Source organism: Drosophila mojavensis, unplaced genomic scaffold (assembly GCF_018153725.1).
Source record: "Drosophila mojavensis isolate 15081-1352.22 unplaced genomic scaffold, ASM1815372v1 contig_74, whole genome shotgun sequence".
NCBI lineage: Eukaryota > Metazoa > Arthropoda > Insecta > Diptera > Drosophilidae > Drosophila > Drosophila mojavensis.
Window position 1 is genome coordinate 7942491 of NW_025318899.1, and position 13725 is coordinate 7956215.

Below are 13725 nucleotides of genomic sequence, written 5' to 3' on the forward strand. Positions count from 1 at the left end.
ATGGAATTTTCATTAAAATCAGCTCATGCACGCGACAGTTTTGGGCTACGGCGAGGGACGTAAGGGACGTGAGGGACGTGCGAGTCGCGTAGGTGGCTCGACTGACTGACTGACAACGCCAACTAATGAGAAATTCATAAGCTGCCCAGCCAAAACCCCAGCCAACATATGCGCCTGCCCAGCAGTCACCCTCAGTCTCGTACGAGCCAGCCCGAGCCGCCCCTCTCCCTCACCCTCTGACTCAGCCTCAGCTCCTGCTCTATGATCGATCACAATTTGTGTGTACTTAATAAATAATTGCAATATAATTATGCACGCAGCAGCAAATAGCCAAAATATTGTAGGCCAACTCAGGCAAATAGCCGGCATTATAGACAAACATCTGTCGCAAAAAACGATATTAAATGCAGAAAAAAATGCTGCAGAATATTTTCCATGTGACGAAGTCGAAATACGCTAGCAAAATGTGCAAAATAAATAAATACAAAATAAAATAAAATATATTAATAATAAAAATAAATCAATCAAATATGACAAGAGAAATGATAAAAAATAATATCTGAGCTGTGAAAAATTAAATAATGTTTTATTATTAATATAGAAGAAATGATAAATATAAATATATTTATATATAAAATATATTTATATATTTTTTTAATCAACATTTTCTTACCAATTGCTAAGCACGATTCAGATTCAAAGATTAGTAGGCAGATTGTCATCCGAATCACATTCAATTCTGCTTAAGCTGTTTAAAACTAATCTCAGCTCTCGAATTCCCTCTCCAAGCGACGCCAGCTGGCTCAGCTGTTATGCCCGTCTTCTAATATAAAGGGTATAATGAAGCATAATGCTCATGAATTGAGCTGAGAAACTGGCATGGAACTCATGACTGGGCCGCAGGCAATCTGGGCCAATCCGGGCCACTCCTTGTAATTGCCACAGTGTGCGGCAAGAGGCAGCGCCTGGGATATTCAATTGTATTGTCAATTGGCAATGCACGGCTGCTGGAGCGTTGGCAGAGGAGGCGGGGCAGACTCGCACTAGGCCAGCTCCGAGTAGTTGCCAAATTACCGCCACTTTCGGTTTGCCATCGTCAGCATCTGTGCTCTATTCTTGGCCCGCGGCTAAAGGCAGCCAATGAGCCGTGTGGCGCTCCTGTTGACAAAGTCCTCCACTCGTATTAGTATTCGCATTTGTGCTCGAGCTCGAGAGTAGTTCGCAGTCGCAGTCGCAATCGTCGTGCCCGTCGGCTATATACCATCGTATAGGACACTCGTAATTATATGGGCACAGAAGTTTGAGTAGGCTGCGCTCGATACGCCGGATTGAATATTTATGAATGAGAGAGGGGGTTGGGAGGGGGAGCGAAGCAGGACATTCGACTAGGCTGCGGCTGTGGCTGGCTGCTGATCAAACGGCAAGCGTAATCAGTTTGCAAGCGGGGACACCCAAACAGGTCAGACAGAGTCAGGACGAGCGAGGATGACGAGGACACTCGTTACGTTCTCGCACATTTTATTGCTGCAAATTCGATTGTCGCTGATCAAAGGCGAACGCACTTAAAAATGCTAAATTGAATTTGACGCTACAGCGCCCCTATTCGATGCCCCGCCCCGCCCGTCCCGTAGCAATACCCAAACACGTTAACATGGTCCGGCTTTGATATGGCATTTACTAAAAGTTCAGCATGGCGGCTTGGCAGTCTCCAACCAGCTGGTTTTTTACGTAGCTTTCACCTCGCTCGACTTTTTTGCGCCAGCTGACAGACTGCGTGAAAAACGCATTAAGTCTCATTTACGCGCGTCAAATATGCCAGAATGTGGCAGGCTCTCCGGGTCCCGTAGGACATTCAATTTGAGCAGAGCTACGAAAAAAACGAAAAATGTCCAAAAATAAAACTGTTCAGGAATGACACTCTCACTCTACCTCTCTCCGTCTCTCTCTCTCTCTCTCTCTCTCTCTCTCTCTCTCTCTCTCTCTTTCCCTCTACTGGACTGACTGCTGTCAATCGTCATTCTCACACAATCTAAACTTCCCACATAGGTGGCGCTGTTATGCAATTTGCGCTTTTTGAAGTGCACACAATTGCGTAACTTATAGCCCCGGGTCAAATTACATCGTCACAGTGAGAGGCGAGCCAGCTCGAGCCACTTGCCGAGTGCCCATTAACAGGTACTTCAGTTTCCGGCCGGGCTGGAGCAACCCCTTGACGGGCCTGGCTGGTCCATGAATGTGAAATACCAGCATTTGGCATGGCACATCGACAAGATTTAACGCCGTCGTTTTCATTATTAATGATTAATGATAAGCATCCCGGCCAGGCTGCGTGGATGGCGCAGCAACCCTTCTCAGTGACTGTGGCTGGTTCCCGTTCGTTCATCCATTCCGTTCATGCTTAGCTTCGGCAGTAGCACTCGCACGCGCTGAAGCTTTTGGCAAACATTAAGCGCTGCTTTTCGCGCCTTTCCACGTGATTAAAGGCCAACGAGGAGGACGAGGAAGATGAGAACGACGAGGATGGCGACATCAACCACGTCACAGTCACCCAAATATCGGCACTTTCACACGCAAATGTACACACAACGGGTACTTTACCCCCCGCACCCGAACGAAGGGTTAACTCCGCCCGCCTGCACCCTGCCGCCCTTGCCCTGCCCCCTGCTCTGCCCCGCTGAACTACACACAAGGCGTTACCCAAAATATTTTGTCTCAACTCGCGAGCTGCTGCGTGAATGAAGCTCGGTGCGTGCGCTGGCCAAGTTTTGGTTCATTAGAGCACAATGATTGCCCTCATTTGGATTAATCGAGTGTTTTCATTGAGTCGCAGGCAATTACGAAGGCTACGTCAAACAGAAATCTGTCGAGTTAGTTTATTATAAGCAATCAAAATTATTGTTTTGAAAATTTTAAGAGGAAAAGCAGGAGTCGTGGCAAGCAGTATGAATTGCTTTTAGAGCAGAGCTTGATAAGAAACACCTAGACTTTAATAATATTATTTCATATATATTATATGCTTTATCTCTTATATTATATCTCTTCTACAGTTCAGATTAATGAAGATCCTTAGTAGCAGACCAGCTCATTAATCAAGCTGCTGCGAATCTTCTTCTGTGACTGAAAATTTCTGAAAATTTGTCTAGTTATTTATAATTAAATTTTAGTTTTAATACTATTTTTTTTTTTTTTAATAATATTTTTCACATATCATTCGCTCCATAGCTTGCTTCATTATTATATTTTTACTTTAAATTTTAATTTTAATTTAATTTTAGTTTAAATAGTATTTGCACATCGAGTTTACTTAGACTTAACTGGGAATAATATATGTAAAATTGAAAATTATAATAATTCCTGTACTAGATAAATGAAGAAGGCTTCATTAGAGCCTATATGACTCTGACTTTTGACTAAGCAAAGTACAAATAACTCTATTAACTCGTATAGGTACTCTAAGTAGTCTATCTAATAGTATTTCCTAGCCAAATGTAGCTTTGCAGCTCTCTTAATGCTCTGCGCCATGGCCCTTCCACATCTCTCTCTATTAGCTCTCCTGTTAACTCCTGCAATTGTTCTATGTGTGAGCTTTAATTCAGCATTGAAATGAGCATCATTTGCCATTGTTATGTAATAGGCGCATTCGGCAGCTGCTTGCTTATGACTCAATCCACAATCTGTCATCCTCTTAGCTGAATTTCCCTCTGCATCGGCCTATGAGCACTCTCATCTGGCAATGTTGATGCTGCCGCCGCCATTTGTCCTCTTTTTGGCACTTACGCAGTCGCTTTGCCATTAACTGCTTCTGCCCCTGGCTTTGGCCCGGCCCACTTACGCCTGGCGATGCCAACTGATAAAAATTGATGCAAAATACGCAAAAAGTCGCGAAAATCCTCGTGGAAAATTTTCAAAATTTTCACAGCTGATTGTGCAAGTGCGACTCACACACACGCACACACACACACACAAGGCTCGTGGGACGTACGACCGGTCGCTCCTTTTTGCATATGCCTTACACCCGTCTCTATGTTGTTGCTCTCGCTCACTCTCGCTGCTTCTGTCTCTGTCTCGCCAACAATGTGCATGGCATTATTTCTGGCAATGCCTTCGCACTCCCCTCCCATCCCTTACCGAGACAGTTCCTTCGCCGAACTCTGTTTGTTTGCATTTGCGTATCATCGACGCATGTCGCGAAGCATCGCCGGCTCGCTCCCGGCTGTCTGGTTCTGGTCCTGGTCCTGGTCCTGGTCCTGGCCGTGGCCCTGGTCCTGGTGTGTCCTGACTGGTTGCCGACAACAATAATTCAGGCGAATTGCGTGCTGGATGGGAAATGCCTTTAATCTGTTCGAGTTGCCAACTGTCACGAAGCGAAATGAAATGGAAATCACACGCACTAATGGCAGACAGAGCCGGACCTAGAGCCCGGCCCAAGGACTCGCACTCGCGTTCACACTCACACACCAGGCAACTTTCGATCCGCCTGCTTTTTGTGTTGCTTTGGTGTTTTGTTGTTGCCATGGCATCAGCTTTACGCATTGTCTAATTCGATTTGTTCTACGCCAACACTTTCATAATTTTCCATATCCTTGCTCTATCCGCTGTCTATTACAGGCCCTCGACTCTATCGGACGCAGCGCTGGCTGTCTTATCTGCCATCTCGCAGTGCTATGCCTAACCTCAAGAGCAACCCCGTGCCCCTGTTGCCTCGCTGTCTCTAGTTTTTTATACACTTGCCCTAGACAAGGGCCCACGCTATCGCTGGCAATCAATCTGCCCGGCGCACATATCTCAACTTTTGCGTTTTTCAATCTGAGCATTTTGTGGGCTAAGTAAGTCCGCGATGGCCCCGTGCCGCTGCCGATGGCGATGGCAATGGCGATGTCACTTTCGCTGGCACAAGTCTTTAAAGGCCGAAGCTGTAAAGGCGGCCCAGCGGGAGGCCTTTTTTGATGTCACAAAAGGATTCACTTGATATTCATCAACATCAGTGCCTGTCAAACAGTCAGCCAGTGAGGCAGGGCAGACGGACAGGCGGGCAGGCGGGCAGACAATACCCCAGACCGCGCAACAGTCCCAGTCCCAATTTCAATACCAATCCCAATCCCAATCCCAATTCCAGACTCAACTTCAACGTCCATGCCATGCTGCCTGTCATGTTGCTCTGTTTGCTAGTGGACTGCACTCTGACTACCTCTCCCTCTCCCTCTCTCTCTCTCTCTTCACCGAGTGTGGGTGGCTCTCTGCAGCCCCGTTGCAATTTGATGCGTCTGGCTCGCATGTGCAACGAGAGAATTATATGCCATCGCGTTGGCGATACTAATCTGATTAGTGTCAAAAAAAAAAAAAAAAAAGTAGAGGAGAAAAAATTCGCTTCAATCGCAGACGGACAGCTTTGACAGGGAGTTGGCGATTGAGCACTTTATGAGCGATGTTCTATCGGATTATTGTTGGGTTTCATAACTAGATCAACTGGTTAGCGGTTTCACGTGTCTCCATTGCTAAAAACGGCTTAAATATATCATATTAAACACACATCCAATTATGCTTCAAGCTGTCTCAATGGAAATTTATTTGTATAAATTTTAAATCTATATACGAACTTGTAATTATATTTAAATATATTTGAAAACGTAATTAATTTTAATTTGAGTTTCTTGTATGTATTACTCATGTATTATACTAATCTAGCATTTTTTTAAATTGGCCAAACAAAAAATTCTGCCTTGCTTCACATTTTTAGGCCTTGCCAAATCGCCTTAGCCGGCAGCACCACGCTGCGTTCAATTAAAACGCATTTAAAAGCGCTGAATGCGAATGGGTGGGTGGATGGTTGAGGCAGAGGCAGAGGCAGCGGCTGAGGCTGAACCCCAAAGCTTCACAAAACTGCGGCAACTCATTGCGCTCGAGCGTCGCTTTAATTTAAAGGTATTTAAGGCGATCCATCATAGCGTATCAGTGGGCCAGAGACAAGACGGAGTCGCCGGCCTCGACGCTTGCAACTTGATATGAGCGCAGCAATCTGTTATGCAATCGCCCAAGCGAGCGCCCGTCCCTCCGTCTGTCCGCTCGTCGCCCCGTGGCGCATTATATTGGCCTGTCACAAGGGAGCAATTCGATGTCTCTGGTGCTGCTGCCGCTGCTGCATCTCATCGAGAGTCGAGCGGACGCATTAGTGGCGGGTCGGTGGGTGACAGCACTTGCGTTTGACTTCCAACACTTTGGGCAATTGTTTAGCCTCGCGTACGGGAACAGAAGGCGGAACAAACGCCGGAACATAAAAATGCCAAAAAGGAAGCAGACACAAAAAAAAGGGATGTTCAAAGCGAACGAGGGCTGGAGTGGGATGGGTGTGGGGTGGGGGCAGAATATATGCCGAGCCGCTGAGCCGCTGAGCCGCTGAGCCGCTGAGCGTTGACAAAAGGCCTTGCCGTTTCATTTAGCAGCCATGCAGCTCGCCCCACCCCACCCACAGTCGACCGTGCACCCCTCTGCTTTTCACTCTCTCGCCCTCTCACTCGCTCACACACGCAGTCACGCGCTCGCTCTGTTTCTGTCTCTTTCGGGCGCTTGTCGCCTTGCTCGCGGTCTTAAAACGATGATTAGGTTGTTATTTTAATTTGCCCATTGATATATCCTCGTTGTTGTTTTGCCCTGACTTTGCCTTTGTGCCAGGGTGGCTGCTGGTAGGCATTTCAGATTGTTTGCTGTTGTTGTAGCTGTTGTTGTTGCTTTGTTCTGCTGAAGCGGTGGTAGCATTGTCAGCGTATTTAGCAGTCACGCCGTAGCCAACAGAGAGACGCGGCTCAACTCGTCTTCGAGTCAACTACGCGTAACGTGTCCGCAATTTGTCATCGATTTTGTATTGCAGCATTTTAGGCGTAACGAGGGGTTGAACCCGGTCCGTGCACCAAACAGTGCCGCAAGGGTGCGAGTCGGACTGCTATTGCTGCTCGGCAATGATGCGCAAATGTTTAAATTATACTAATTAATAAATTGACTTCTAATGCAAACATTTCGTACAAATGTTGAAATTATTTGACCGACTTCACGCCGAGCTGCCTTCATGCGACCTTGAAGCGTCTCGTTGAAGTTTTTGCCGCTTAAGCAAAACTTTGCCAGTTTACATTATTTTCATGATACGAAGAGCAAGAACAATAAGCTGCGTAGTTTATTTAAATTTATTTTAATGAAGCTACAACAAGACTGCCAACTGCCAATGGAGCAGCATTTTCTCCATTCTCTGTGAGAGAGAGAGTGAGAGAGAGGGGGGCAGTGCGAGTGGGAGGCCACGCACGCGGAAATTTCATGCCCGAACGAATTAAGTTTCAAAAGACACGAAAGGGTTGCGAGGACACGTGAAAAGGCTTGTCTGGCAGTCGGCCCAAGCGGCAGGACGACGGTGTTAATGCGCTCGCCGACAAGTGCCTGGAGCTTCCTTGCGCCGGAGGCTTTCGCCGTGAAAGGAGTAAATTAAATGATTAATACGCTTCGACTGACTGCGGCTCACGTTTAATTATCCTTTTGGCCGGCCACGCCGTGTTCTGGTTAGGCATTGGCATTCGTTACGGTTTTACGCTTATCAGGCAACTGTCAACGCTCCGCTCACTCGGCTCATTAGGCGCAACAACAACGAAGCGAGTACGAGCTATGGCTATAGCTGCTGAGCAGACACTAACAGAGACAAGCTCTATCTCAGCAGATATCCCTCCCTCTCTCTCTCTCTCTCTTACTCTATCTATCTCTTTCTGTCTTTCTGTGAAGCACAAAACAAACAGCAACATTTTTTGCTTGTCAAACAGAGGCAAATCAAGAGGCAAACTATTCACAGAATATTCCCTCCATGTGTGTGTGTGTGTGGCCAGCAATTGACCATGGACATGACCACCAAGTTCTCTCTTTAAGTGTGTGTGTATGTATGAGTGTGACTAAAGCAAACTCCTTAAATAAATACTCGCAGACAATACAAATATATAGCTGGAGCCAAATATGTTCATAGAGCATACATACATATATGTATTTATGTATATAAATACAGTATGATTATCATCGCTCAACTCTAGTTGGTCTATGATTACTGCGCGGGCTGAAGAAGCATTTAATTAAATTAACATTGAATTAAATTCGCCCAACATTCTAAAGAAATTGAAGCCGGCAAAAGCTGGCAAAAAGAACTAGTTCCATATGAACGCACCGTCAGACGTGCCGCGCAACGCTGGCCACAAAAAGGAAAAAGAAAAAGCTCAACAAACTAAATGACGAAAAACACAGAAAACGCGAGCGAAACCAAGCAAAACAAATACACAAAAGAGACGCTCTCTCTCTCTCTATCTCTCTCTCTCTCTCTCTCTCTCTCTCTCTCTCTCTCTATCAGGGCTGTCAATGCCGGATGCTGCCACTGCCCTTGCCACAATAACAACAAGAACAACAACAACAACAAGTACAACGCCAAACGAAAGCGATCCTCATTTGTATTCCAGACGCGCGCTGCGATGTGAGCGCTGCAACGAATGCTAACAGGAATCCTCGACACAGGCTCTGCCAGCGATGCTGATGAAAGTGGGTGCTGTATGTATGTGTGTGTTTGTGTGTGTGTGTGTGCTTTTTTGCGTGGGTCGATATAGAGGAAGCGCCAAATATTAAAGAGCCAAGTCTTTAAGCGAAACCTAAGCCCGAGAAGGAAGTGCACGTAAGTCCTTAGCTAATTGAAAAGAGCACAAAGGAACTTTGTGAATGTCGCATCGCTGCCGCTGACAGCAGTGCGGCCATTTTGTCTAAAATTTGCTTAGACTAGGGCAGCGTCTGCGCATTGCTCGCATGTGGAGAATCTGGGCGAGAGCGTTAAGATCTTAAGTGGCCCAGATGCTAGGCGGGCCACAGGCATAACAGCAATCAGCTGATTCACAAACAACACTCACACACACATACACACACACATACGCACACACAGCGACAAGGACATGGCTTGCATGCATGGCCATGCCAGGACCTTCGTCTAGAGGAACTCGTTGCTCGTAATTCAAATGCAAAACTCGTGCGAAATTTTGTTGCTGCTGCTCCTGCTGGTGCTGCTGGTGCTGCTGCTGTCTCGCCTGCTGTCCTTGCTGCATCCTTGCGATGGCGATGACGTCATCTCACAGACAGTCGCCAGCGCCATTTTCGTCGATTTGTAATTCAAAATTTGTTTTCGAATACATTTTCCACTTCGACATTCACACGGGCGCGCTTACAGAATTTCAAATTTGTTTATTTTTTGCCGGCTCTATTGCCCTCTCTCTCACTCTCTCGATTCTGTTGTCTTTGTTGCGTTGCTTTGAGCTTTTCATTTTTATGCATGCAGCAGCCGTTAAAATTCAACAGTTTGCACAAATAAAAAATTCGCAAAAAAAAAAACAGTCAACAAACATATCAAATATATGTATGTGTGTGTGTGTGTATTGCTGCATCAGAGTGTCCACATGTGCGTGTGTGTGTGCGTGTGTGGAAGGGCAAGGTTACGCGCACGCGACGACTGCGACTCATAAACTAATTTATGATTATTACACGAGAGCTGATTTTTTATGCCTTCAGCGTATCGTACAGTAACCCCCAGCGCACACACACATACGCATACATCTATATAGTAAGAGAGTGTGTGTGTGTGTGTGTGTGTGTCATCCCGTGACGCTCCACTTTCCATTTCATTCGCAGACTCTGCTCACATCTTCTCCAGACGCCTGCCGCCTCCTTCGTTGAGGTAGATCACAAAAAAGTTTTTATTGCAGAAATTTTACTTTCCTTTTTTCACTTTTTTTTTTTTTTTGACTCATTTGTTACTTTTATTTTTCTTTACCAAGCAAACGCGCACACACACACATGCAGACACGCACTGGCAGCATTTGTGCTTTTGTTTATTGTGCCATTTTATGAGCGGGCCATAATTTGTTGTTAATATCGAAAGAGCAAGACGCAGTCGCCGGCTCTGGAGGAGGCTCGTCTCTAGCTCATCAGTGATGCAGACGAGCATGTGACCCACTGATATTGAAAGTTTTTATGCACTTGCCAGAGCAGCAGCAGACCAGAGCAGAGCAGCTGCAGTCTTTTGCTCCTGACCTTAGGCAATTTGCATGAAGGGCTCAGAGCACAGGCAGAGGAAGTGTAAATGCGAGCATCCTATTCGCATGATGATGAGGTGGCTTATAAGGCATTGCCTCACTCAAAGCCAATAGCCATGCCAGACACAAATAGAGAGAGATAGGGGGAGGGAGAGAGTGGCATTGTATTCAAGCTAAATATATAGATATTTTCAGACGTCAAATCTAAAATTAGATATTTGCAAAAACTTGTTCACATGCCGGTCTCAGACGTAATCATCGTGAATTCAGCAGATGCAGAATAAGAGCTCTTGTTATCAACTCTGATGTCACATAATTGAGCAGGTTCAACATGTTCTCGAATCGATTGAGGTGCAGCGCAGTCGATTTTAATGCCAAAACTTAGGGAATCGTGTGATTGGCATTAAAATAAATTAGGTATGCATGCATATTATTTGCTATCATTTACTTTCAACAAAGCTTAGAATGCACCATCAAATTAGTGCCGATTAATATAGAAGTTGACAAACTTGTTTGAACTCTATAAGTACTCTCGCTTGCTCAATCCAATCCTAGTTCGCTGTTAGCTAGAGACGTGACGAGATCGGCGAAATGATGTCCGCAAGTTGGCTAAGCCTGGTAAGTTAAGGACTTGCAGCACTCCTTCCTCAATAAAGTTAAACTTGTTACATATAGTTATTCCTGGCTCTACTTGCCCATTCGGCTATGCCATTGCAAGCGGATTCTTGCCAACCATTCATTGAAATTGTCCATCTCAACGAAGTCTTGAGGTAAGGAAAGGGCGGAAAGTGGAAATTTACAGCTCTACAAAAAAATATGACTAACTGATTAACATATAGAGTTAATGAAAATGGGCGAGTTTATGAGACGAACATGACAGAAGCGGAAGTGCTTGAACAATTCAAGAAGCTATGCTCTCCCTTCGAAGAAATTGAGAAGCTGGGCGAAAACATCGATAATTTTCAAATCCTAACAACAATGTACAGATGCAAGTACGGCATCTGTTTCCATTCTCCTGTAAATGGTGGTACTTTCAAATGTTGTACTGGCTAATATATTTTATTTCGTTGACATTGTGTTCAAGTATATCAACCAATAATAAAGTATGGTAAAGCATGAATCTTACTTAAATTGCAATATGAGCAAGCAAACGTTATGCTCATGTCTGTTGGATAGCTCTTCAAGCTTTCCCTTTTAATCTGAAAATATATATATGATTATAAGTACATATTATTATAAGTGGCTCTACAATAGATATCTAAATGCTGAAGATTTACAGATTTCAAATTTCAGTGCAGTTGACAGTGCCCATTGCTATGTTACCTTCATGGCGCTTGGCATGAGCTGGGAAATCAACGCGCGGCAATCGGGAAAACTTAACAAATTTCCTGACAAACCGCTGCATAAGTTTGTGCCGGCTGCCACATCGATCATAATTTTCAACTGGCTGTGGCTGTGATTTGTACCAAGTCCTTGAACTGTATGAGAGGGATAGAGAGAGAGAGAGACATAAACAGAAAGAGAGAGTCTTTTGGCAGCGCAGCAGAAGAGCGGAAAATGTTAAAATAACGCGCTAACTTGGTTACCAAGTTTGCGCATTTTTCACTCGACTCGCTGCCAGCTTCACACTGGCTGCCCTGGCCTAGTCGAGCCTGCTTCAGTCTGGCCTCGTCTGGACTGGGCTGCTCTGGCCTTCTCTCTGCCGGCAGTTTTTCTTCGCCGCCTTCTTTTGTGCAATGTGGGCAAAAGTTTGGCGCTGCCGCTGCCGCTGCCAGAGCATTTATGCAAATGAGGTGCAAACGCATGCACACAGCAACAGCAACAGGAACAGCAACAGCTAGAGCTAGAGATGCGAGCTGTAGCTGGAAGCTGCGAAGCAGACAGACAAACATGGCGGGAGACGCCTTTGGGGCAGGGACAGTTAGACAAACAGGCAGACATTATCCTGTGTCGCTGCTCCGCATAACTTTCACTGACGTGAACGGAAGCGAGCTCGGAGACGGTGCTGGCACCGCCACTACAGACTGTAGCTGCTTTCGATGAGCAGGACAATGTGTGTGATTTGTGCGCCCCTTCTGGAGTGCTGCGAGCAGAAAGAAACAAAAGTAGACGCAGATAAAGCAGTAGTCAAAGCAATCACTCAAACGTGATGAATACGCTAACAGGACAACGCAGAGACTCAAGGAGACTCAAAGCTGATCGTAGAAAGCCAGCTAGGAATATCTTAAGAAAATATCTGAAATTTTTTACTTTTTTAAATTTATTTTCTATTTAAATCTATTTATCAATATATCAATATCTAATTATGAATATTTATTAAAATTAACTTATGATTTTGTAGATATTAAGATTATTAAGTTAATGATGAGTCGTCAAATCTATAAACAGTTTAGCAAATTAATGCAATTTTTTTATGAGATCTTCTGTCTAGCACTGGCTCATTATTATATATGGTTATCAGTTCGTTCAGCTATACAAATTATGCCGATTTATCTGTGACAAACTATTTTTAATTTATAAACTTGATTAACATACCAAATTATTTACGAATTGATTCAGAATCAGTGAACCAAAGATTTTCGTATCAATGTAGGTGAAGCGTGAGCGACTTTAATACCTAAACTTCAAAACAGCTTCAAACATGATTGGCCTCAAACTTGATTATGTAAGTATGCATATTATTTGCCTGCTCTCAGTGGATTGACATATATTTCCGGATGCTGATATTAGAACTTTAAAATCATAGACTGGTTAATGTACTTTTTATGTTTTTGTCATTGTGCTCAAATATTTCAAACAAAAATACATTATGATGTACCACGAGACTAAGCTTTCAAGTCTTGCCCTGTTAATCTTTGGCAACAGCTTCTCAGACTGATGAGCAGAAATAAACGGAACTACACGCAGATCAAGCGTTGAACACGCTAGCTACAAATAACGGATCAACTGAGAGGCCTTAAGACTCTAGTCGGAAATTCATAAGTAAATGAACCTTTGATTTTGTAGAGTAACTAACCAATTTATTTACTATGAGTTTATCATTGTTTCAACTGTTTCCATAGCTTCAATGAACGATTGTCGTTTTAGTAGAATATTAGAATGGCTATTACCCAATTTATAAACTATTTATTTGTAATAAAACAAAAGTAATCAAATCATTTTATAGCTCTAATAAAAGCTTTTACTTGCTTCTCAGCTCACTTTCTCTCGCTTTGCTCTCCCTCTCTCTCTCTCTCTCCCTCTGGCTGCTGTTGCTTTAATAAAATCTATGAAACTTTGTAATTATATAGCAGCTACGCACATATAAGCAGCCTTCCTCTCCCTCTCCCTCTCTCTCTCTCTCTCTCTAGGCTTCTCTTTCTGTATCCAATTTGTGTCTGGCTGCAGCTAGTTCTGTCTCACTCTCTCACACTCTCTCCCTCTCTGTAATATCAATTCATCATAAAATGAGATTTATGACAAAAACAAAAGCCTTATCGCAGACAGTATTTATGTAGACAGGTTGCAACTGGCACTGCACCACCCACCATCCATCCAGCCACCCAACCACCCATCAACTGATAGACAGACACGCCATTTGAAATGACAACACATACGAAAGCCACAGCCAAAACCAAAACCAAAGCCAGCGGCAGAG

General features: G+C 44.4%; 1 protein-coding gene across 1 annotated transcript; it reads left to right on the forward strand.

Moving 5' to 3' along the window:
• Window positions 1-10614: 10614 nt before the first annotated feature.
• LOC116804289 lies at window positions 10615-11208 on the forward strand. The gene is made up of 3 exons (XM_032730829.2): window positions 10615-10706; window positions 10764-10858; window positions 10928-11208. The coding sequence occupies exons 1-3, from the start codon at window positions 10680-10682 to the stop codon at window positions 11139-11141; spliced, it is 336 nt and encodes a 111-aa protein (XP_032586720.1). The 5' UTR covers window positions 10615-10679; the 3' UTR covers window positions 11142-11208.
• The last annotated feature ends 2517 nt before the right edge of the window (window positions 11209-13725 follow it).

Excerpts from the sequence above, each read along its gene's own strand:
- LOC116804289 (XM_032730829.2), top strand. The coding sequence starts at position 10,680 with ATGATGTCCGCAAGTTGGCTAAGCCTG. Across the intron at positions 10,707-10,763 it reads CCGCAAGTTGGCTAAGCCTG|TTATTCCTGGCTCTACTTGC; the intron begins GTAAGTTAAGGA and ends TGTTACATATAG. Across the intron at positions 10,859-10,927 it reads CATCTCAACGAAGTCTTGAG|AGTTAATGAAAATGGGCGAG; the intron begins GTAAGGAAAGGG and ends ATTAACATATAG.